We start from the raw sequence: 23352 nt of genomic DNA, 5'->3' as shown, positions 1-23352 counted from the left end.
CCAACCCATATATATATATATATATATATATATATATATATATATATATATGTAAAATGGTACTGTGTATTAAATAAAACCCAGGAGTGCTCTATCACTGAGCCACATCCCAGCCCTTTTCATTTTTCATATTGAGACTGTGTCTCACTAATTTGCTTAAGGCCTCACCAAAATGCTGAGGATGGCTTTGAACTTAAGATCCTCCTGGCTCAGCCTCCCAAGCCACTGGGATTACAGGTGTGCACCACCGCACCTGGAAATTTTTATGTTATTTTGGAACAGTGTCTCACTAAATTTCCCAGGCTGGTGTTGAATTTGAATCCTTCAGCTCAACCTCTGGAGTAGCTAGATTACAGCTATACACCACCATGCTCAGGGGTGCTCTGTTGTAACTGTCCAAATCAGGAAGTGCCTTGGCCTCTGAGATCATTCCTCCTTCTATTCTGGTGTCTAGTCTGAATGCTCAATTGGAGAAACACTTCTGGCCAATTATAGCTAAAGTCATTTGAGAAGAAAATAGATATTTCTTGAATAGATATTTGTACTTAGAAATGACCAAAAAACTTGTCTGACAACACTTTAATTATCATGAGTAATTAAAGTGAGAATACTTCTGAGATGAAATTGTACTGAGATACAATTATGTATCCTGAGGAAATAGTGCAAATGTAGAAAGGTGAATGTACATAAATATGCAGCACAACTATCTTCACAAATGGAGAAAACTGGAGACATTACAACCAGTCAAATTAACAGTTTGAAGAATAGACACAAACTCTGATGTTTCTTTCTTGAAATGCAAAGGTGAAACAAAAATGGAAATTTCTTTCTTATCACACCATAAGCTTTTCAGAGACTTAAAGAAACCATGTCCTTGGTGCTTAGAAGAGAGGGTCTCATTCCTTTCTCAGGAGTGAACTAGCTTGGTTTGACATACCTGACCAAGTAACGGAATACTCAGTATATAATGGGTTGATCAGTCAGCTTGTGCTTTCCTAGGGCTGTGTCAGTCCCTGTTTCCACCACAAAGTGGTAATTGTCTCCCTAACATTCTGGATCTTGGAGCTCTCAAGACATTTTCTTGGGTTGATTAATTTATAGAATGTATTTCTGGATCCTGCTCTAATCAGTATCCTTCTGTTTTCCTTTCTAATCGTCCCCCCAGCAACATGGGCAGCTTCTCACATTGACACATCTTCACTTTCTGCTCAGACTACACATACCACTATGTATCCATGATGCATAGTGGAAAGGAAAATAAATGACAAGGAGAATTATCTAGGATATGACTATGTACAAAAAAAGATACAATAAAAGAGAGTGTATATGTATATGTGTGTGTGTGTGTGTGTGTGCGCGCACATATTTTAAGCCAAGTTAAAATCTTAAGGTACATGGACATTTAAAATATAATAAAGGAAAATTATAAATGACTCTATATCAGTTGATGTGATAACTTTGATTTCATACACTAAATCCTTGAAAGTTAAAAATTACTGCAAAGATTTCTATAGGGAGAAATAATCAGGATATCCATATACCTATTAAGTAAATTAAATCAATAATGTGACCTTCTAAAATAAAAACACCAAGTCCAATATTTTCACTGATTAACATTTAAAATTGAAATGACATCAATTCTTTACAAATTCTCCCAGAAATTAGAAGCAGAGAGAAAATTTTTTTTGACTCATTCTACACAGGAAAGCATCATTCTGACACCAAAAACCATATAAAGACATTTTAAGAAAAGAACAGTACATACCAATACATGTTACATAAAATAAAATTCTCAGCAAAATGGAACCAAATTAAAACCATCAAGTACATAAAGAATTATGTACCAGGATGAAGCAGGATTTAGTCTAAATATTCAAGGCTAGTTTAACATCGAAAAGAAATCAGTACAATTTGCTACTGGGAAGTACTAAAAGAGAAGTCATATAATCATATCAGTTAAAGCAGAAAAAGTATATGTGACATAATCCAGCACACATTCAGATTAAAATAAATAAATAAATAAATAAATAAATAAATAAATAAATCTCTCAGCAAACAAGAAGTAGAGGGTAACTTAACTTGGTAAAGAATGTCTGAAAAAGCTCTTGAATTAATAGGCTTCTTAAGGGTGAGAAACTGAACCTTTATTCCCTAAAATTGATAAGACAGTATTTTCTCTCCCTTCAGTTGTTTGAATTATACTGAAAAGCCATCTAAAATAATGCTATGAGAAAAAGCAACAAAATTTAAAATTATTTTATTATAATTTTATTTATTTCTAATACATATAAATTTTGTATTATAATCTATGTAGAAAATCCAAAGAATATATCAAAAATTTCCTAGAGCTCGTAAGTAAAAATAGCAAAGTGTCAAGATACGCAATTATTATATAAAATAACTTGCTCAAATACCAACAATGAAGAAGTGAAAAATAAATATTATTCACATCACCAAAAGGTTAAGTACTTAGACATAATCTGACAAACTATGTGGAGAATCTGCAGCTGAAATACTGATGAAATACCAGTGAAAAAAATCACATATATAAATAAATGAAGAGATATTCCATACTTACAGTTTGGAAGACTTGATATTATTAAGCTGTCAGTTTCTTTCTGACTTGCTATATAAATTGAACACAATCTCAATTTAAATCTCAGCAAGCTGTTTTGTAAGTCCTAACAAACGAAAGTTTATATGGACAGGCAAAAGAGCTTTGTGAGGTGAACAGGCGGCAGGGCGTTTCAGAGTGATGAATGCTAACCCAGGATACTGTAGTGGTCAAATCATGATACCATGTTTCTCTCAAAACCCATAGAATTTCAGAGCATAGAGTCAACCTAAATGTGTAGAATTTTTAAAAGTTTATAATGTTGAGACATTTCACAAGAGAATGCCCAATGGGACAAAAAGAGTTTAACTTCGTTATGAATGCACAAAATAACCTCACCGAAGGGGGATGGGAGAGAAAAGGCTGACCTAAGGAACTCTGGAAATGAGTGACGTATGTTAGCCTATGGGCAAAAGGAACTCCACATAAGCATTGTACTCTAGTTGGTAACACTGATCCCATGAGGATATGGTCTGAGAATTCTGAACATACAGTACAAGTGGCCTAGTCAGTGTTTTCCAGAGAAACAAATTAAATCTGTCTGTCTGTCTATCTATTTACATATGTAACTAAGAGAGAGACAGAGACAGATTTACTATTTAAAAAAAAAAAAATTGAGTGATATGCTTTTGGAGGTCAATGGTCCCAAGATCTACAGTCAGCAAGGTGGACGGTCAATGTTTTAGGTTGAGTTCAAAGGCTGGACAAAACTATGCCCCAGCTCAGAGGTAGTCAGCAAGGGGAATGCCCTCTGACTCAGGCTTTTTATTCTATTCAGACCTTCAACTAATTTGATGAGTCCTGCTCACACTAGTGAGGGAGGGCAAGTTGCTTTACCATTTCAAATGTTAATCTCACACAGAAACATATTCACAGACACACCCAGAATAATGTTTCACCAAATATCCAGGCAACCTGTGGCCCTTTCAAGTTGACACATAAAATTAACCATCACGACACATATTGTGAAATAGAACAGTTGGGTAAATGGATGGCAGATTCTGGGAACCGCTCTGTATATAGTCTGTATACAGTCTGTATACAGTGTGTGCACACATATACATATATTTCTTGCTCTGTCACCTAACAGGGCCTAGAAGCAATGATGCCCCAATACCAATGAACAAATCTAGTATCTAGATCTTGGTTTCTAATACTATTACCCAATGTTAATGTGACGGTTAATTTTATGTCAACTTCATTGGGCAACAGAGTGCCCAGATATTGGGTCAAATATTTATCTGTGTGTTTTTGTGAGGATATATTTGTATGAGATTAACATTTGAATCAGTAGACCAAGTAAAGCAGATTGCCCTCCCTAGTGGAAGTGGGCCTCATTAGATCAGTAGAAAGCCTGAATAGAACAAAAGGCTGACTATCCTCTGAGTAAGAGAGAAGGCTTCTGCTCATGAGTCTTTGAAATGGGACATTAGGTCTTCTGGGCTCTGTAGCAGTGCCTGGCCTTCAGGCGCAAATGGGCACATCAGCTCTGCATTTTGGATTTTTCCCACCTCTAAGTTCATGTGAGTCAATTCCTTAAAGTAAATCTCTATACGTTTATGTCCTGTTTCTCTGAAGAGCTCCAAGGAATACTACTTAGAGCAAGGATCCCTTGGAGAAATTACTGATTTTAAGACTAGGACAGGAAATAAACAAGACAATCTGAGAGCTTGCCATGGCAGAAAGAAAGGAAATAAAAAAGAAAAGAAACAAAAACACAACTGACAGAGTTCCCAATGGCTAAACTGGAACAATTTAAGTCATTAAATAAATAAATAGGAATGTGATCCAAAGTACAAAATAAACAAATGCTTGTGAGCCTATGTGGATATAAGTAAATGATGGAATAGGTCAATGAGAGAAGATAGACAGCTCTCATACGGAAGAATTGCAAATAGTTTATGTAAGCACTCCTCCTTCTATGAGGCAGAATAGAACTCTTCCTCCCCACTTCCCAAGTGGGCTGTGATGAATGACTTCCCAAGAGTACAGTGCAGAGAGGAGGTAGAAGGTTAACTTTACAGCAAAGAAGTCTGACAAACTACCTTAGCCAGGTGATCGAGGTTCACATCAGTAGCGACAAGTCATGAACCCTTGTTGTAGGGTGATGAGAATGGAACTCTACCTCTGTGGTCCTTCCCCTGGAACCCCAGAACCCCAGAACCCTATTCACAAGAATAACACCAGACAAAGCCCAATCAAGAGTCTACAAAATACTTGGTCAGCATTCTCCAAAGCTTTCAAGGTCATCAAAACAAGGAAAACCTGACAAACTCTCAGTCAAGAGAGGCAAAGGAGGCATATGACATGTGTTATATGTGACAGCTTGATTCTGGAACAGAAAAAGGTCATTGGGTAAAAACTAAGAAAAAATATGAATGAAGTATGGACTAGTTAATAATATGTTACGTTGGTGCTTTCATTGTGACTAATGTACCTTACAAATGTGAAGCAATAATAGGGCAAGCTGGTGGTGTACAGAGGACCTCTCTGTACCATCATCACTATATTTCTATCTAAATCTATCCCCAATAAAAAAGTTCATTTAAAAAATTCCTAAGGTGTGGGCTTAAAATGCCTTCTGTGTTTTTAACTAACATTAATTTTGTACAAAATTACTAGTGGAGGAAGGAAGAAGAGAAGGAAAGAGAGAGAAGAAAAGAAATCATAGAATATAAGGTATATATGATAAAATAATTATAGCACTTATCTCAGTTTAATATTAAGTTAAACTTATTAATATTAAGTTTAATATTCAGCATGTATTCGAAAGTTATTAGAAACATCACTAGAAAGAATTGTAAAAAAGAGAGAGAAAATAATTTCCCTGACAATGATTTAGTTTTAGGAATGTCTGAGCTGAAACATGGTTATTCATTTTAGTACTAAATAGAAAGTGTTCTGAGCTTCAGTCTCTGGATTTAAGGCCCATCAAGCTGGATGTGGTGGCACATACCTGTAATCCAGTTACTCAGAGGCTGAGGCAGGAGGATCATGAGTTTGAGGCCAGTCTGGAAAACATAGTGAGAGCCCATGTCAAAAAAAATTTTTTAACATAAATTTAAGGTCCAGGGGAAAGAAACATTTAAACTGCATTCCCCCAGCCCTGGGGACTGAATAAGAAGAAATTAATTCTTTTTACAATAACATAGATGGCTTTTGAGGAAAGGAAGAATGCCTTAATACAGACTGGTCAGATATTTGATTTGATTTTTCAGTCCATGTGTCTGAAAAAGATAGCAAATACATCTTTTTAATAACAAATAAGGCCCTCAAATCTAAGAACTTCTGCTTGTTAGAGGGCATGTCTAAAGTCCATCTACCTGAATTTTCTGTGATGCAGCCAATTACCTGTGAATGGTCCAGTGTGAACTCCAGCCACCCAGGCATGGAATCAGTCTCAGGTGAGGGAGGGTGCAGCCCATTCAGAGGGGAGAATGCTCCAAAGATTGCTAAGACAGGCTGCTCCATGCCCCAGGAGCGGGCCCTGCAGACTTCCTTGTTGGCTGACTGTTAGTTGTCGTTGGCCTTAAGACAAGCTGGCAGTAGATCAAAGGATGGGAGGAAAAAGGGGTTGTGGTGTTGTCTCTGGCAGTAATTGTATCCCTTTCTCCCGGCTCCTGCTCAGCGGTCCCTTCACCTTCTCCATGGAGCCATCACTTGCCAGACCCCCAGCATCCTCATCTCTTCATCTCTGAAACTCTCTTTGGAAATAGTTTTCTGCTCAAGTCCTTGGACACCTCTCAGCCTTCACTTGTTCCTTTGACCTTCCAATACTTTTATAGCAAGCATTAGTCTTAATCAGAAAGCATTCTGCATGCTTCTAGGACACCAAGTGCCATAGGAGGGATCCCACCTGGTGACCAGGAAGCAGGAGCACCCCATTTCCCACTCTCCACTGCTCCAAACCAAACACACCTTGAAGTCTGATGGAGGTGCAAACTCATCTTTTACCGAAAGAGGTTGAGAGTCTATGACCAAGGAATTTGGCTCTATCTACCCATGAGGCTCCTTCTTGCAGTGTTAGAAAGCAGAGATAAGAAGGAAAAATCACCCTCTTGTGATTCTCTGAGGTGTGCTCCCATAGACACCACAGCATCCCCAGTGTCTCATGGTCTTCAGCCTCCTTCCCTCCTCAAAAGCTCTTTCTTTAAGGCCACTGTCATCTGATATCAGCCCCCTGGCCCTGTCACTTCAGAAAGGATGTTATTTTTGCTTCTGTTTTGAAAACTTCTAACTATCCTAGAGTACATCTGGATGCTCATGAAAGTTTTCCTTCACTCTGTCTTTCTAAGTCAGTTGATCATCTACTTCCCCCAGTGAAACTCAGAAAAGCAGGGTCTTCCAGATACATACAGGCATAAGCAAGTTCCAGAACAGCATATATAGGATGCTTTGATTTTAAGTCAAAAGGAAGAATATAGACATATAGAACTGTTATTAAAATACAAGGGACACAGGAAAGACCAAAATTGAAGAAGAGCCAGGTGCAGTGGCACATGCCTGTAATCCCAACAGCTCATACAGCTGAGGCAGGAGGATCTCAAGTTCAAAGCCAGCTCAGCAATTTAGCAAGGCCCTGGGCTTGGGATGTGGCCTAGTGTTTAAGCATCCCTGGGTGGTTCAATCCCAGAAGAAGAAGAAGAAGAAGAAGAAGAAGAAGAAGAAGAAGAAGAAGAAGAAGAAGAAGAAGAAGAAGAAGAAGAAGAAGGATTACCCATGGTGGGGAAGGAAGGGAGCAGGGTAGAAAAAGGAGAAAAGAATGGCAGTAAGACTTCTGTGAATGTAACTTGTTTATATTTTAATTGGATTATGTAAATGCTTTACACATTGTTTTTAAATATTAAAAGGAGCAAGAAAGACACCTTCAAAAATGAAAAACAAATGAAACACACAGGGAAAAAGTTTACGTCTAGTGAGTTCAAAATATAAAATTTAGATCTGCATCTACACTGTGATATATTCTAGAACAAAGAGTTCCACAAAGGAATCATAAACTACATTGAGAAGACTTATTTCTAATAGTAACATTGGTGTTGTTATTTTGAGAATACTGTAGGTATGTTATAAGATAAAGCACATAAATGATGTGTTAATGTCAATCAGAGCCAAGCTTTCCAATGTGAGAAAATGTATATACAGGTATAAAAGTCATCCTGTAATCTCTTATTTGAGTTGAAAATATCAGTATAATGCTCTGATTTGTTGCTATTTATACATTTTTACATTTTTCTTAGCTCTGTCCATTGAAAAGGGATTTTCAGCAATGACAACGTGGTGATAATGAGCACCCCAGCCACTAAATTTATGTATATTATCTCCCTATAAAAAGAATCAGATCTAATTGGAGAAATGACTGATTCCACCTCTGCTGCAAGGTGAGTACAAGGTAAGCCCAAGCCATCTGATGCCAGAAAACAAGGAAACTATCAAAGCAGAATGGGATCCTGTCAAAAGAATATCAAAGGATACTGGGGTTGGGCTCAGTGGTAGAGGGCTTGCCTAGAATGCATGAGGCCCTGGGTTCATTTCTCAGCATCACATACAAATAAATAAATAAAATAAAAAATGTCATCAACAACAAATAAAAATATTTTTTAAAAAGGATACGGAAGCCAATCTGGAAAACTCCCATTGGCATCATGCAGGACAATTTAAGCACAGAGGGGATTAATGACGGCAATAGCCTGAAACGCACCAAATATATTTTTTTAATGTGAATCCATAATTATGCCCAAAATAAACAAACAAAAATGGCCTGAATGTTCTCTCTGACAAGCAGATGCTAACCACAATAGGGGAAGGAAGTTCAGTGGATTAAACAAAGGGGAATGGAGAGAAGGGAGAAGGGATCAGAATAGGAAAGAAACTAGAATGAAATCCACATAAATTTCCTATGTTCATATATGAATGCACCACCAGTGAAACTCCACATCATGTCCAACCACAAGAATGGGATCCTAATTAGAATAAATTACACTCCATGTACATGCAATATGTCAAAATACACTCTACTGTCATGTATATCTAAAAAAGGAAATGGCCTAACAGAAAACCTTTTTGATTATATTTAGAGATTGCTAGATTCCTTACTCTCAAGAGTGGCAAATAAAGGGAAAGAATCAGGCATTTATTTTGACCTTCCAGTAAGAATTGAATATTAGGTTACCTAAAAAGTAAATGAAGAGTCCTTCTTTGAAGATGAATCCCATCTAGTTAATGAAGGCATGATAAAAATCAGAAAAAAAGACAAATTTATAATGAAATAGTGAAGTCATGAAATCAGAGAATTGAAGTAGTAAATCTGAGAATTGATCAGTAAACATTAAAATCTTACATGAGCCTTTATCCAAGATGGCACTGAATCCTAGGAAGGAAGCTCCTGCCCCTCCCAAAGCCAAATCCAAACCAAAGATTTTGAAGGCCAAGAGGAGCACAGAAAGGTGTCCACATCACCCACCTCCATCACTCCAGAGGGAGAAAAAAACACCTTGTAAGATCCCGCCCAGAGAAACAAGCTTGACCTCTGCACCATCACCAAGGTCCCCTACCACTGAGTCAGCATGAAGAGGGAAGACAACACTCTCATGCTCATTGTAGATGTCAAGGTCAACAAGCACCAGATCCAACAGGCTGTGAAGAAGCTCCACAACACTGATGTGGCCAAGGTCAGTGCCCTGGTCAGGCTGATGAAGAGAAGAAAGCATGTGTTCTACTGGCTCCTGATGATGATGCTTTGGGCCTTGCAGAAGAGTTTGGAATCATCTAATCTGAGTTCAACTAATAATTCTAAGTATGCTTTTTTCCCCACAATAAATAAATAAATAAAATCTTAGTTGAAAACTTTGTGTATTTTGTAATGGAAGGAGCAAGATAAAACCACTGAAATCTCCTCATCAGTCTTAACATGACTAAAAATTGGACAACCAACATTAGGTTCTTTGCAAAGTGACACAACAGAGGGAGGACACCTCAGCAGTTATCACACAATCTTGCCTATGACAGTGGATCTAATCTAATCAAGTTTCTACTATGATTCTTAGTCGTACCTAGGAAAAACTGAGGCTAGAATAATTGGGTGATACCAGGAAGAAATAATGAGCCAAATCTAGCATAAGGACACTTTATAAAAAGAAACTAAAAATTTTCTCCACAGATCAACAGCATATCAAAGAAAAGGACAAGTTCTGCTATCGGATCAAGGTTCTTAAGAGATGCAGCCCAATGCAGTAGATGAACCTAGTTAGGACATTGTTTCAAGAAAAGCAGCCAGAATAATGCATCTTTGAGATAATCAGAAGGTCACAATATGAGGTGGCATTAGATTTCATTAAGGGATGAAAAACACAATAATGAAAAACACCATAATGTTATGCAATTAAATTATAAATTTATTATTAGACATACAAACAGACATTTACAGGCCACTTGATTTCTAGATTTTCTGTAAGATATTTCAACCAAAAAGTAGTAGATATATGAAACAATGATGAGGAAATACTGGTACACGGAGGTTTCTATATTCATCACTTTCATTGAATCCACTTGCAGATTTCAATAATGCAAAGTTTGTGTAAGCAATAAAATAGCTTGTTACATTAAGAAGAACACAAATATGTTTTGCAATTTCTAGTGACAGGAAAAAAAATGATGTCCTATTAGGAAACCTTCAGGTGATTCAAAAATGACTCAAAGGAAGATCAAGGCCCTGAGAGCAATGACAATTAATTAAATAAAATTGTTTTCATGAAGTTATAGTGGAAAAAATTTTAATTAATTTAGGTTAATATTTTAAATGTGGTAACTTAAATACAAATAGATGAATGGGTAGTTTCTGAATTTCACCTAGTGGGGGAAAGAGAGGCATTTCCCCCTTCTTAGAAATTACCTAAAAACAACATAGAGGGCAAGAAATATAAAGGCAGATTCCACCCTCAAAAAACAAAATAAAAGATTTAAAAATCCCTAAACCAAAAAATAAAAGAACGTTCTCACAGAAACCAAAATCAAAATGAAATTGTTCAGAAAGCTCAGAGAAAAGATGCCCACAGCTGCGGCTTTCAAAAAACAAAAAATCCAGTGAAGGACACTCTCAAAACAAACAAATCAAAATCAGACAACATGGCAACCACAATGGAAAACCAAACAAAGCCTAACACTGAGGTCTTGCTACAAGCCAGTTGCTGTTGACTCATGAAACTCACCTACATCAACGTAGAGGGCATGTCCTCCGGTGGAAATCCAAGAATCCCTGTTTGAAGCCAACAGAACTGGGTGTGTGAGCCACAGTCAGGACCCCATTCATCAAGAAGTTTCTTAAAACTGTGAAGGCAGAGCTAAATAAGGCATCAGAGAAAAGACCTCGGGGTAGCATTTAGGTGGCAAAGCAAAGAAAGCAGAGAAATAGCAAACCATGAGCCTCTGTTTGCAGTGATCTTTGTAGAGTTGGTTGAGTTAAAGAATAAAGGAATTATTCACACAGACCTTTGTTACAATGAGAATTCTTGTTACCACAGAAATGGCCTTGGCCCCTCATCTCAGAATACTTTTTTGCAAATGGCAGTTCCAGAAGGCATTCATCTCATCCAAAGATGAGAATGTGCCAGAAGAGAACCATGACAGGATCCACACTCCCAAGATGAAAGCAATAGAAAAATAAGGTAAACATTTATTTATTTATTTAAATACCTTTCTACGTTGCTGCTGTCTCTCTACACATATAAACCCCCACCTCTCTAGTAGGCTCTTTCTCATACATGTCCTTGTAACAGCACAGAAACGTCCAACTAAAATTGTGAGAAAGATACAAAAGGAACTGATAACATTAATTGCCTCCATATATAGGAACTGGGTGATTGAGGATGGCCTTGAACATATATTTTATTCCTTCAACATGTACTACAAAACAATTAACAAAAATTTTTAAAAAGAATTATGTATTTAATTTGTAAATATATGAATGAATGTGTAGAAAACAATGTCTAATACTTAAGTAGGCAATCTACTATATGTACACAAGGAATGTTTATATAGAGAGAGAAATCTTAATACATTTCTAATGTTTACTATCAGTTGGTAGAAAATAGAAAGGACAAAGTAGCATATCAGATGAACCGCAGGAACACGCAATCAGAAATACCCATAGATTGAAAGACTATATATGACAATTCACCTAGTTATCTTAACAAATAAATCAAGGGAAAATGAGGGGATATTTTAAATTTTTAATTATTTGAAAGACATTTAAAATATATGTCATTCAAATAATACATACAAGTACTTATTGGGAATCCTAATTTGGAAAAGAACAAAATATAAAATTAATAATATCAAGAGGGATATTGGGAGATCCAATAGACATTTGTTGACTTTAAGGAATGCATACATTTTTAAGATCTAAAAATGGTTTATGACTATGTTCAAAGGGTGTATCATTTTGATGCTGACATTGAATTATTTACTGAAAAATAATACAGTCTATGATTTGTTTTCAAATAGTCTGGAGTTGGAATATGGCAGATTATGGAAGAAATAAGAGTGTCCATGACATAGAAATTGTTAAAGCTATGTGACCGATACAGAGGCAACCTTTATGTTTCTTCTAATCTCTACCTGGTTCACACTTTATATAAAGAAAAAACAATTTATAATTACCATTTGTAATCATTGGGGGAAAGGTAATCTTTCTATTAAGCCTTATGCAGTAGATTTCTTTGGATCCCTAATTTCTTTGTTAGGAGAAAAGAAAGATTGGGGAGAGGACACTCAGGATGCTCTGGGACATGGGAGAACCTTTGTTAGGATAATGACTAACTCCCAACTACAGTGAATTGAGAATAGTCTTATTGTACTGAGATCAAGTCACAGCTGTAGGCAGAAGCGTTTTCTCTGACTAAAGGAAGCCAAAAATGCAATCTGGTTATTTCATAACTTTTCTAATAATCCAGGTGTGATCTCACTGTTTGTAAAGCCCAGCCCTTCCCAATCTGCAAGCTCACCTTCCAGCCCTGAGCCCAGCCCACTCACACCATATATAAGCTCTGCCTGAGCCCATCTCCTTCATCTGCTCCTCTCTGCTCTGCCCTCCAGCCTTTCTCTCCTTGCTAGCCTTCTTGTCTCCAGGCACCATGACCAGCAAGTCCACCACGAGGATCCAGAGCAGCAGCAGCAGCCGCAGAGGCTTCAGTGCCAGCTCAGCCAGAGCCCCAGGGCTCTGCCGCTCTGGCTTCAGCAGCATGTCCTTGTCCCGCTCCAGGGGCAGTGGCGGCATGGGGGCGGCATGCAGAGGCGCAGGCTTTGGCAGCAGGAGCCTCTATGGCACAGGGGCCTCCAAGAGGATCTCCATTGGAGGGGGCAGCTGCGTCATGGGCGGCGGATATGGCAGCGGAGTTGGAGGCGGCTTTGGCTTCAGCAGTGGACTTGGTTTTGGAGGTGGAGCTGGTAGTGGCTTTGGGCTCGGTGGTGCAGCTGGCTTTGGTGGTGGCTACGGGGGCTCAGGCTTTCCTGTATGCCCCCCTGGAGGCATCCAAGAGGTCACCATCAACCAGAATCTCCTGACTCCTCTGAACCTGGAAATCGACCCCACCATCCAGCGGGTGAGGACTGAAGAGCGTGAGCAGATCAAGACCCTCAACAACAAGTTCGCCTCCTTCATCGACAAGGTGAGATAGGATTTCTACCTAAAAATCCACTATGAGTCTAGTAATAAATGCCAAAGAAGGAGAGGAGATGGAAGAATTTTCAGGTTTTGTGCAAATACTGTTTTGCAGAGGTTCCCATTTGCTCCTGAGTCCTGCATTTGGGGGCCCCTTTCTTAGTTGGACTGGCAGGCAGAGCCTGATTCTCATTCAGAGATAATCCAGAAGGGTCCCATGATTACTATTGGAGAGAGAGACAAGCTCTGTGTCCCACTGTAACACGGCTGAGGCACAGGAAGGCAGATGTGTTCACCTGGTGGCAGCCAGAGTGCCTTCATGGCCCTCGGCACCAGGCCACCCACAGCTCCAGCCAGCTCTTCCAAATTTTTCCTGGGCCCTGCAGGATGGGCCCATCTTCCCTAGAGGAATGAGGTTGGGTACTTCACTCTGAACCTCCCCTCTGAGACCCAGGAGGGCAGGGCACATGGGAAAGTTTAGGGGACAGCAGGTGACATACAAGAGTGAGGAGAACATGGAAACAAGAAATGCAAGCTTGTCTTTCTTCACACTCTGCTCCCCTCCAGGTGCGCTTCCTGGAGCAGCAGAACAAGGTCCTGGACACCAAGTGGACCCTGCTCCAGGAGCAGGGCACCAAGACTGTGAGGCAGAGCCTAGAGCCTTTGTTCGAGCAGTACATCAACAACCTCAGGAGGCAGCTGGATGGGATCCTTGGGGAGAGAGGCCGCCTGGACTCAGAACTGAGGAGCATGCAGGACCTGGTCGAGGACAATAAGAAAAAGTAGGTTAAAGAAGAATGGGCTCAGGTTCCCAACGCTCACACCTAGACACGAATGAGTGGCCAGGGCTAGATGTGGGCATGACCACTGAGCACTATATGTCCATTGAGGTGAATATCAAAATTCAAAGCAAGAAGCAAATAAAATAAAACAAGCAAATAAAATAAACACAGGAGGCCAAAGATCTGAAAAATGAAGGCACCTTCAGGATCTCTGTGGCATAGAGTTGGATATTCTCTATCTATGGAACAGGTAGATCCCAGGCTTCCTTTCAGCTTCAACCACCCACTAGCTTAGATGTGTGTCAACCCTCTTCTCCTAGATATGAAGATGAAATCAACAAACGCACAGCAGCAGAGAATGAGTTTGTGACCCTGAAGAAGGTGAGCTCATTAATCAGGGTTCTAGTTTCTTGCTCAAGGAGAGACATGACTCTGCATCCCCCTCCCACCTCACAAGACCATTGCCATGGTGATAAAATGGGGGCTGGGCAGGAGGGCTCAGCTGACTCCAAACTGTCTGCTCTTTCCCCAGGATGTGGATGCTGCCTACATGAATAAGGTGGAACTGCAAGCCAAGGCTGATGGTCTCACAGATGAGATCAACTTCCTCAGAGCCATCTATGAGGCAGTGAGTATCTCTACCCCCTTTCCTTCACTCAGATGGGTTCTGCAGGGTGGGGAGTCCTATGTCCCAGTTGGGCACCTTGGTAAGCAGCCCAGGCCAAGATGACCTTAGGACCTTGTGCTCTGCAGGAACTGTCTCAGATGCAAACCCACATCTCAGACACTTCTGTGGTGCTGTCCATGGACAACAACCGCAACCTGGACTTGGACAGCATCATCGCCGAAGTCAAGGCCCAATATGAGGAGATCGCTCAGAGGAGCCGGGCTGAGGCTGAGTCCTGGTACCAGACCAAGGTGAGCAGTGACTTGGCAGCCACTAAGGAGGCCCCAGCCCCACCCTGAGCTCGAGAAGCCTCCTGACTTCATGGGGGAATTACTGAAAGGAGGCTAAAACCCTCTCACAGAAAGTGTACCCCCACATGCTTAGAACAAACTCTCTCAGATATGATGTCCACCTCTAGGAAGCAGAAGAACCACCCCCAGGCAGGAGCAAGCTCCCATAGATAAGGACCAAGTCATCTTTGCTTAAGCTTCACTGTCACTGATGGCTCTCAGAGACACAGAGCACAACATTGTTAGTCCCAGAAAGAACCAAGAAGTCTCTGGTTCCCTAACTGAGATGTTCTGTGGCATAGTTCCACTGTGTCCAGCCACTTAACATCAACTTTTCTAAAATTCATTGAGGAGAAGCCAATAGATGACTCCCTGTCTGATTCCGAAGGGAGACAGCATTGTGCACATGTAAAACCCCACGCATTCTCTGTCTCCCTCTCCCCCTGCACGACAGTATGAGGAGCTGCAGGTCACAGCAGGCAGACATGGGGATGACCTGCGCAACACCAAGCAGGAGATTGCTGAGATCAACCGCATGATCCAGAGGCTCAGATCGGAGATCGACCACGTCAAGAAGCAGGTACAGGGCAGAGACAGGGTCGGGGCTGCTTGTCCATGCAGTCCAGCCTCCCGGGTTCTTCTTCACTGGGCAGGAAGAGCTTGGACGAGCCTCCTCGAAGGCCCAGACTCCAAGCCCATTTCCTTGCTTCCCCTTGCAGTGCGCCAGCCTGCAGGCCGCCATTGCTGATGCGGAGCAGCGTGGGGAGATGGCCCTCAAGGATGCCAAGAGCAAGCTGGAAGGGCTGGAGGACGCCCTGCAGAAGGCCAAGCAGGACATGGCCAGGCTGCTGAAGGAGTACCAGGAGCTCATGAATGTCAAGCTGGCCCTGGACGTGGAGATCGCCACCTACAGGAAGCTGCTGGAAGGCGAGGAGTGCAGGTGGGTGACACACCCCTCTGAGCACCTGTGGGAGGGGTCTGGCCCTGAGCAGGGGATTGTGGCCAGCAGTGGTGAGTGCTGTCAGGAGACTCTGGATCAGGGGTGGCGGTCGGTCTCCGTGAGCCTCGGGTGGAGGCTTCTCCTGGGATCAGGTACGGGCTGCGGAGGGCTCATCCTCTGTGTTCCTCTCCTCCTAGGCTGAGTGGCGAGGGTGTTGGACCCGTCAACATCTGTAAGTACTTGGCTTGTCTGCCTCCCAGTTGTTGACCTTGTGAGCTGGCTCAGGTGACAGAGTGAGCTCACGGTGCCTGTGTCCTGTTGTCCTCCCTACAGCTGTGGTGCAGTCCACCGTGTCCAGCGGCTATGGCAGCGCTGGTGGTGCCGGCAGTGGCTTCGGACTGGGCGGAGGCAGCAGCTACTCCTACAGCAGTGGTCACGGCCTTGGAGGTGGCTTCAGTTCTGGCAGTGGCAGAGGCATCGGGGGTGGCCTCAGCTCCTCTGGTGGCAGCAGCTCCACCATCAAATACTCCTCCACCACCTCCAGCAGGAGCTACAGGCACTGAAGTCCTGCGCTGGCCCTTGTCCCCACCCTGCTCAGCCCTCTGGCGCAGAGCCCTCTGCTCAGGATCTTTTCCTCCCCTGCCTCCACCTCTGCTCTCTAGCTGGGGCTGCGGAAGGCCCCTGCCCTCCTGCCTCCTCTGTCTACCTTCTCCTCTGAGTTTCCACAGCTCATCTGTAGAATGTCAATAACCATTGTCACTCAGACATGGGAACATCGTTGTGATGTTCCTTTCTATAAGAATTGCCATTATTCTGTGATGCCTATTCCATATGCTCCATTTAAGAACTGAACATGAGTCCACTGCAGAGAAGGAGTCCTCCCTATGATTTCTAACTTCCCTGTTGTTGTAGCTGCCTTCCGGGATTCCTCATCTGTCCCATGCATGGTCTTGCTGTTCCCTTGGCAATGAAAGTTATGTGACATAACCCCTCTGGTGTTTTGAGTCTGTATCCCCACACTATTTTTCTCTGGTCACTTTGGCTGTATTTGTTCTGTTAAATAAAGTACATTTTAAATATATTTAAGGGTGTTTTTTTTTTGTTAAATTGACTCTGAATCTTTCTTTCTACCAACTGTTCATCATCTTTGGGGGACCATCCCTCTCCCACTGACAGTGCACGGTGCTCCATACCTAACGTGATGTAGGAATTTTCTAGATGGAGATCACCAATACTCTTCAAACTTCCACACTTCAGGATTTTCCCCCCCAAGTAGAGTCTTTTAAAAAGCATTAGGACTAGGAGGGAATTAGGTCCTGGAAGGTGGATCAGCACAATCTTATAACTGAAGTTCACTTATTTTTTTCTTTTGTTACCATCATTTTGAGCTTGGTCCCTCCATTATCTCTGAGACTCCTTCAGAAACTCCACCTCCCATTCCCCCACCCCTTGGAGACACTACACAGATCCTACAAAATAGAAACTGTTGGCAAGAAGGCACAATACTCATATCTCTCTCTCTTATTATTAATATAACTGTTGCAGAGATTGCTTTGATACAAACCCTGAGATGTGTCAATCAAACCACATAGTACAGAGAGGAGCATCCACGACCTCAGGGTGTGGATTTGTAGCCACATGCTGCTAAATGTGTTGGATGAATTTGACACAACCCAGACGTACTTGAGTTCAAGGAAGATGCCTCTTGCAAGAGGCTGGTTAAACACATAGAACTATACACCTAAAAATGGTGAATTTATTTGTCTATACCTCACACCTTATTAACCCTGAAAAAAAAAAAGTGAAGCCGTAAAAGTCAATAAAATCAATCACTAAAATCTCAAAGCAGTGTTGGTTAATGATTTTGTTTTAAAGTACTATTGGCACAAATGAGATTAAACCATGTTCCATGTTGATCAATGACTCAGATTAGTGAGGACGTGGTTCTTAAGATCTTCTTCACTTGGCATTAGGATGTTTTAAAAGTTTTTTAAATTTTACACATCCATGCAAATTTTGACAAGCAAAACTAGATGTGGGAGGTTCATTTAAATCTGTCTAGATATCAATGTCTTTGACCTTTAGGCAGAGACAAACTCTCTAGATTTTAGGCCATGTTTACACAAGCTTATTCTGGAGTCTGGCTAATCAGACATTCCACAGCATGTCTTATCTATAAGAAAAAGAATACATAGCACAGGAAACTTCCACTAGAACAACAATACCCATCTCAACTGTAATGGTAATTTGCTAATTTCAAGCCACAATAGATACCTTCTCTGATCAGATTAGTTCTAATCTGTTTACATGGCTGTTACAGGTAGGCGAGGGTCTTACTGCTGGGCAGATCACTAGGCAGAAGCTTGGGAGTTGGGAGACTTTGGGATTAGTGATTTCCTTCTGTGTCTACCACTGCAGTCTGAGGTCAAGGCAAGATAGAAGCAGACCTTGAAACTGCTACACTGGACAAAGCCCAGAAGCTGATAGAGAAACATCCCAACGTGGCAAGACAGACTCATGTCTCCTCTCCCTGTGGAGAACTCCAGGACAGTAGGCCACCTACAGGTACCCCTTCTGTGAAGGCCATGCAAGGACCCAATTGTGAAGAGGCCAACTGGATGCCAGCTGATTGCTGGTTAGAGCAGGCATTATTGCTGTCCCTGTCACCTATGAATAAGGTCATCCAGACAAAACAGAGTACGCCCAGTTAAATTTGATCTTCAGAAAAACAATAAAAATATTTTAGTATGTTGCAAATATTGCATGGAATGCACTTATACTAAAATATTATTTGTTGTTTACCTGTACTGCACATCTGTATTTTTATGCTAAATCTGGTAACCCTGCCTAGATGGTAGATCTGTCCTCATACTGAATGTGATGAGGGCAAGGGTGGCTGGACTGTTGCTTTGGATTTCTGCTGAAGGACAGACAATAGGCAAGGACCAAATATAAATCCCTTTCCTCTGCACCTTCCCCTCACCATCATCTCAGGTCTCCGCTTTACGCACCTGCCCCAACGCACCTGCCCCACTCCAGCAGCCTGGGCTCTCCTAAGGGCTTTTAGTCTTTGTGGTCCTCTTTGTCACTCCTTCGATGTAGTCCTACAATTTCTCAAGACTGCTCCTCCAGCTGGTGGCCCATAGGTTGTTTTAAAAGACAATGTATTTATTATGTTTGTTATTTATTAAAAGATATTAACGCAGAAAAAAAGAAGGGACACAAAGAGGTTAAAATACTAAGTGTTTGTGAGGAGTGAGAACTTGGATAATTACTATTTTTCTTTTTGTGCTTTTCTGCTACATAAGAATAAGTGTCCTGCTGCCTGGCCCCACTGCAATACCACTTTTATTACACACTGAATTCACGCATTTTCTCTTCAGTCGCATTGATCTCTGTGCCTGATTACACCATTGTAGAGCTTTATATGACAGCTTTTTATATACATTGGTTTCTGATTCAGCAAGTCCTACTCATGGTTTGTTTTCAGTGTTTTCTGGTTACCCTTCTTGTTTGCTGCATTGTTTTCTCTTATCTAAAGGTAGCACGTGAATATTGTTGACTTCTGTACCTTGTTCTTGTACCCAATCACCTTGTTAAACTTCATCCCCATTTTAAAGATGAGAAAACCAAGCCTCAAAAAAGTTAAGTAACATGACAACGAAGAGGCGGAGCAGGGTCCAAGGGTTGATGGGCCTCGATTCGTAATCTGTGTTCCTCCCCTTCTCTGGGATGTGTGGACTCAGGCTTCCTCAGCTCCCCTTTGGCCTTTGGCCTTTGGCCATAGGGAGGGACTGACCTGTGCCTTCTCCTTGGCTCCAGCTCCTTGCATTTCTTGCCCTCTGGTGGAGGCACTCCTGACCTGGGCTGCCAAAAGCAGTGGCAGGAGCACTCTCTTCACCTCAGTGAAGCAATGCTGGCCCATGACCTCAGCTGATGACATACACACCAGCGAAAACACCAAGCAACGCCTGCCCTCTAGCCTGGGGAGTCCAGCCCACACTAGGAGGAAGATGAATGGTTGCTTTTTCCCAGGCTGGGTCTGTTGCCACTGTCTCCTCCTTCAGCTCTGAACTCTGGCCAGTTTTGTCCTTCCTCTTTCCAAGAGCCTCTCTAAAGCCTCCTTTCCACTTTTCCCACTTTGACTTCTTGTCTACTCCTGGGCGATGAGGAAGGAAGGAGTAGAGTGTGACCATCATTAGCTTGTTACATTTGCCTCTGAAAATATCTTCGCAATTCACTCCTATGTGTCCTCTGTCATTTATCATTCCAGCGGTCACTTGGCAATGTAGTCAAAGGCAGCCTATGGCATGGCAAGGTTCTGGACACTAAAGAATAATTTAAAAGAACGTAGGTACATTGTTAAGTGCGGCTGACTTATGGGTCTCCTGTGAGCAAACCTTCTCACCTGGCCAAGCTAGAACTCTACCCATAACGCACACACACACACACACACACACACACACACACAGAGAGAGAGAGAGAGAGAGAGAGAGAGAGAGAGCCCAAGAGGCAAGGCAATGAATGCCAAGTGTGAAGGTCCATGAGAAATGGCAGGCCAGCTTCAGGGGTGCTCAGTAGCACCCATTCCTTCAAGGACAAAAATTTTTTTTTTTTGAGAATTTTAACATTTTATTTATTCTTAGTTCTCGGCGGACACAACATCTTCGTTTGTACGTGGTGCTGAGGATCGAACCCGGGCCGCACGCACGCTAGGCGAGCGCGCTACCGCTTGAGCCACATCGCCAGCCCCGATCCATCTTTTTTTTTTTTTAAATTATTTTATTGTTGGTTGTTCAAAACATTACATAGTTCTTAATATACCATATTTCACAGATTGATTCAAGTGGGTTATGAACTCCCATTTTTACCCCGTATACAGATTGCTGTGAAGGACAAAATTTTTTAAATGTAGGGAAACCCTGCTTCAATACTAAATCTATAAAATACCATGATGCCCAAATAGCATTATCATAGCAGAGTATATACATGAGGATCTTACGGAAATATTCAGCACTCAAAACAAACTAGAAGCCTCACTTCCATTTATTACCCAATAATATCTCATAAATTATTCCAGAAAGAATCTATATTCATCCCTAAAACTTCCCTCCAGGGAATACATTCCTGTTTGGTATTAGAAGGTAGAAGTAATTGAATCCCACTTGGTGAAATTTAAGTTTACTCCCTAGTGGTATCAATAATAACAATGACAAAGAAACAGATTGGTCTCTGATCACAATTCCTTTCTCCTTTCCTCATACCTCCTATTTCCCAATTTATTTGTCATTTGCATGAGTTTTTGGGCTCCCTCAAGGGCTGGCCAACTCTTGCTTAATAAACCAGTGCTCAGGGGTGAATGAAAGGCACTTGCAAGTATTTCCTTTAAAAGGAATTTCTCTCTCTCATTGGCCTGATGAAGCACATCCAGAATATGCACAGGGTAGGAATCACACAGAGGGCACTGGGGCATCTGCCCATGAGGTCATTGCCATTTATCCCTTTCCCTGGAAGGGAGGAGAGAGTAGTATCCTGGCTGCTCAGATGTAACCTGCATCATGGACACAGAGCTGGTCTGCTCCGTGGACACCATTTCTTCCATAGATACCAGTAGGACATCTGTCTGGTTTTACCCTCTGCAAGCTGCATGTTGATCAATTGCACTTGGATTGCATACCAAAAGAGCTGACTAATGAGACAGCCCTGTGCCATGTCCTTCTTCAAAGAGACTAATTCCCTTGTACTAATGAGTCATGGGCCCTAATGTTCCTTTCCTCTATATCCAGGCTTTTGAATATTTACCCTTCTTAAAGAAGAGCAAGAAGAGGTTCTTGTTCTACAGTTATATCCAGTCAACCAGTCCCAGTTCAATGGCTCTGTTTCCCAAAATCATCATCAATGTTATTGTTGCCACCTTGTTACCAGTGATTGATTTGGTACAGCAGGTCAGTTGGGCATTGTACAGCCCAAAGTGAGGCAGGAACTCCTAGACAAGTATGGGTGCCCCTTGGAATTAGCCTTCCTAGGGATCATGGGAAACACAACCCACATCCAGATGGTCCTGTCCTTGGAAACACCCAGGTAAACAGTGCATCACCTACATGTCTCATGTAGGAGTGCAGCTTGATACAGACGAGGTAGGTATGTTCTGCAGACGAATGCAATCCCATGCCAAGTGTGGGTGGATTCACTCTGTGATTTATCCCTGAGAAATGTTTAAGCCAAGCCAGACTGCTGAACCTCCCCTTCTATGCTCCAGGGCTGATTCCTGCAGTCTTCTGTGAGTGCCCAAAATGTGATATTTGAAGCCAAAAGTGAGAGCAAGTCTCATCTGAAATCCTCAAGTCCCATCCGAAATGGATCTCACTACTCCTTGAATTTCACATTTTCTAATTCCATCATTATATGACTATTGCTTCAGACATGTTGGGTTTATCTTCCACAGCTCAGTAAGCCCCTAAGACGTGGGAATTATGGAGAATGATAATGTTCCAGCCTGGGGATCTGTGTGGCATGGAAATAGAGCACTGTGCTAGGGGACAGGAGATGATGATCCTAGTCCCAGTTTTATTCTCAATTTCCTGTAGGACTCTGGGACTCACTCTCCTCACCCATAAAATATGGGACCTCTATATTGTGCACCTCATGAACTTTGTTGGACCTGAGGTAGATAAAAAAGGCCTGGGCACTGCCCATGCACTCACAGATGGTCACTGCCTGGTCACCAAGAAAGGCACCCTCCTGGGTGTCTCAAGGCTCCCAGTGCACATCTGGGCTACCCCTAAGGTGACAGCTCACCAGTATGACCCACTTTCTTGTTACAATGTGGGATACTTTTCTCCATCCACTGTTATGTCCCTGTGCCAAGCATATCACAGGTCCCCAACATGTATTTCTTGAAAGAAAGAAAGAAAGAAAGAAAGAAAGAAAGAAAGAAAGAAAGAAAGAAAGAAAGCCCAAGTGCAGTCTATTTGAAGGCTCAAGTCAGAAGTGTTTCTTAGACAACTAGGTTGAGAGAAGGAAGCCAGGATGCAAGATGGAGTCATGAGTTTTCAGGATGTTTAAGTTCATGAAAACAGAGGCATTACCAGGCCTGGCATAGGGGTGAGGTGCCTGCTTCTGGCTCTTACTTCCTACCAGGTGACACATCCCCCAACCCTCAGCAGCAACCACCAGACTAGTCACAAGCCAATGAGGTGGTGTCAACAGCGTCCCTCAGTGTGCCAGTATCATCCAGCCCACCAGTCTGTGCCCACGGGCTGTGGCTCTGTGCCAGTGCTCAGCATGCCGGTTTTCTAGGTCTTGCACTCTTCAATTCAGAGTGGCTGCTGGGTGCCCTCCTCTGAGGAAAAACTGGAGCAGCATCTCATCCCCCACCCTCACCCCCCACTTTCCTCTTACCAGT

The 23352-nt window shown here is 42.0% G+C and overlaps 1 protein-coding gene across 1 annotated transcript; it reads left to right on the top strand.

Moving 5' to 3' along the window:
• Positions 1 to 12741: 12741 nt before the first annotated feature.
• LOC308657421 (keratin, type II cytoskeletal 6C-like) lies at positions 12742 to 16510 on the top strand (the record flags this gene model as incomplete). Its single annotated transcript, XM_081309111.1, has 9 exons — positions 12742 to 13275; positions 13836 to 14050; positions 14371 to 14431; positions 14583 to 14678; positions 14804 to 14968; positions 15462 to 15587; positions 15727 to 15947; positions 16145 to 16179; positions 16281 to 16510. The coding sequence occupies 9 exons, from the start codon at positions 12742 to 12744 to the stop codon at positions 16508 to 16510; spliced, it is 1683 nt and encodes a 560-aa protein (XP_081165237.1).
• Positions 16511 to 23352: the final 6842 nt, after the last annotated feature.

The sequence above is a fragment of the Spermophilus citellus genome, assembly GCF_964194105.1.
Source record: "Spermophilus citellus genome assembly, chromosome: 10".
Classification (NCBI taxonomy): domain Eukaryota; kingdom Metazoa; phylum Chordata; class Mammalia; order Rodentia; family Sciuridae; genus Spermophilus; species Spermophilus citellus.
This window is presented reverse-complemented; position numbering and strand designations above follow the sequence as displayed.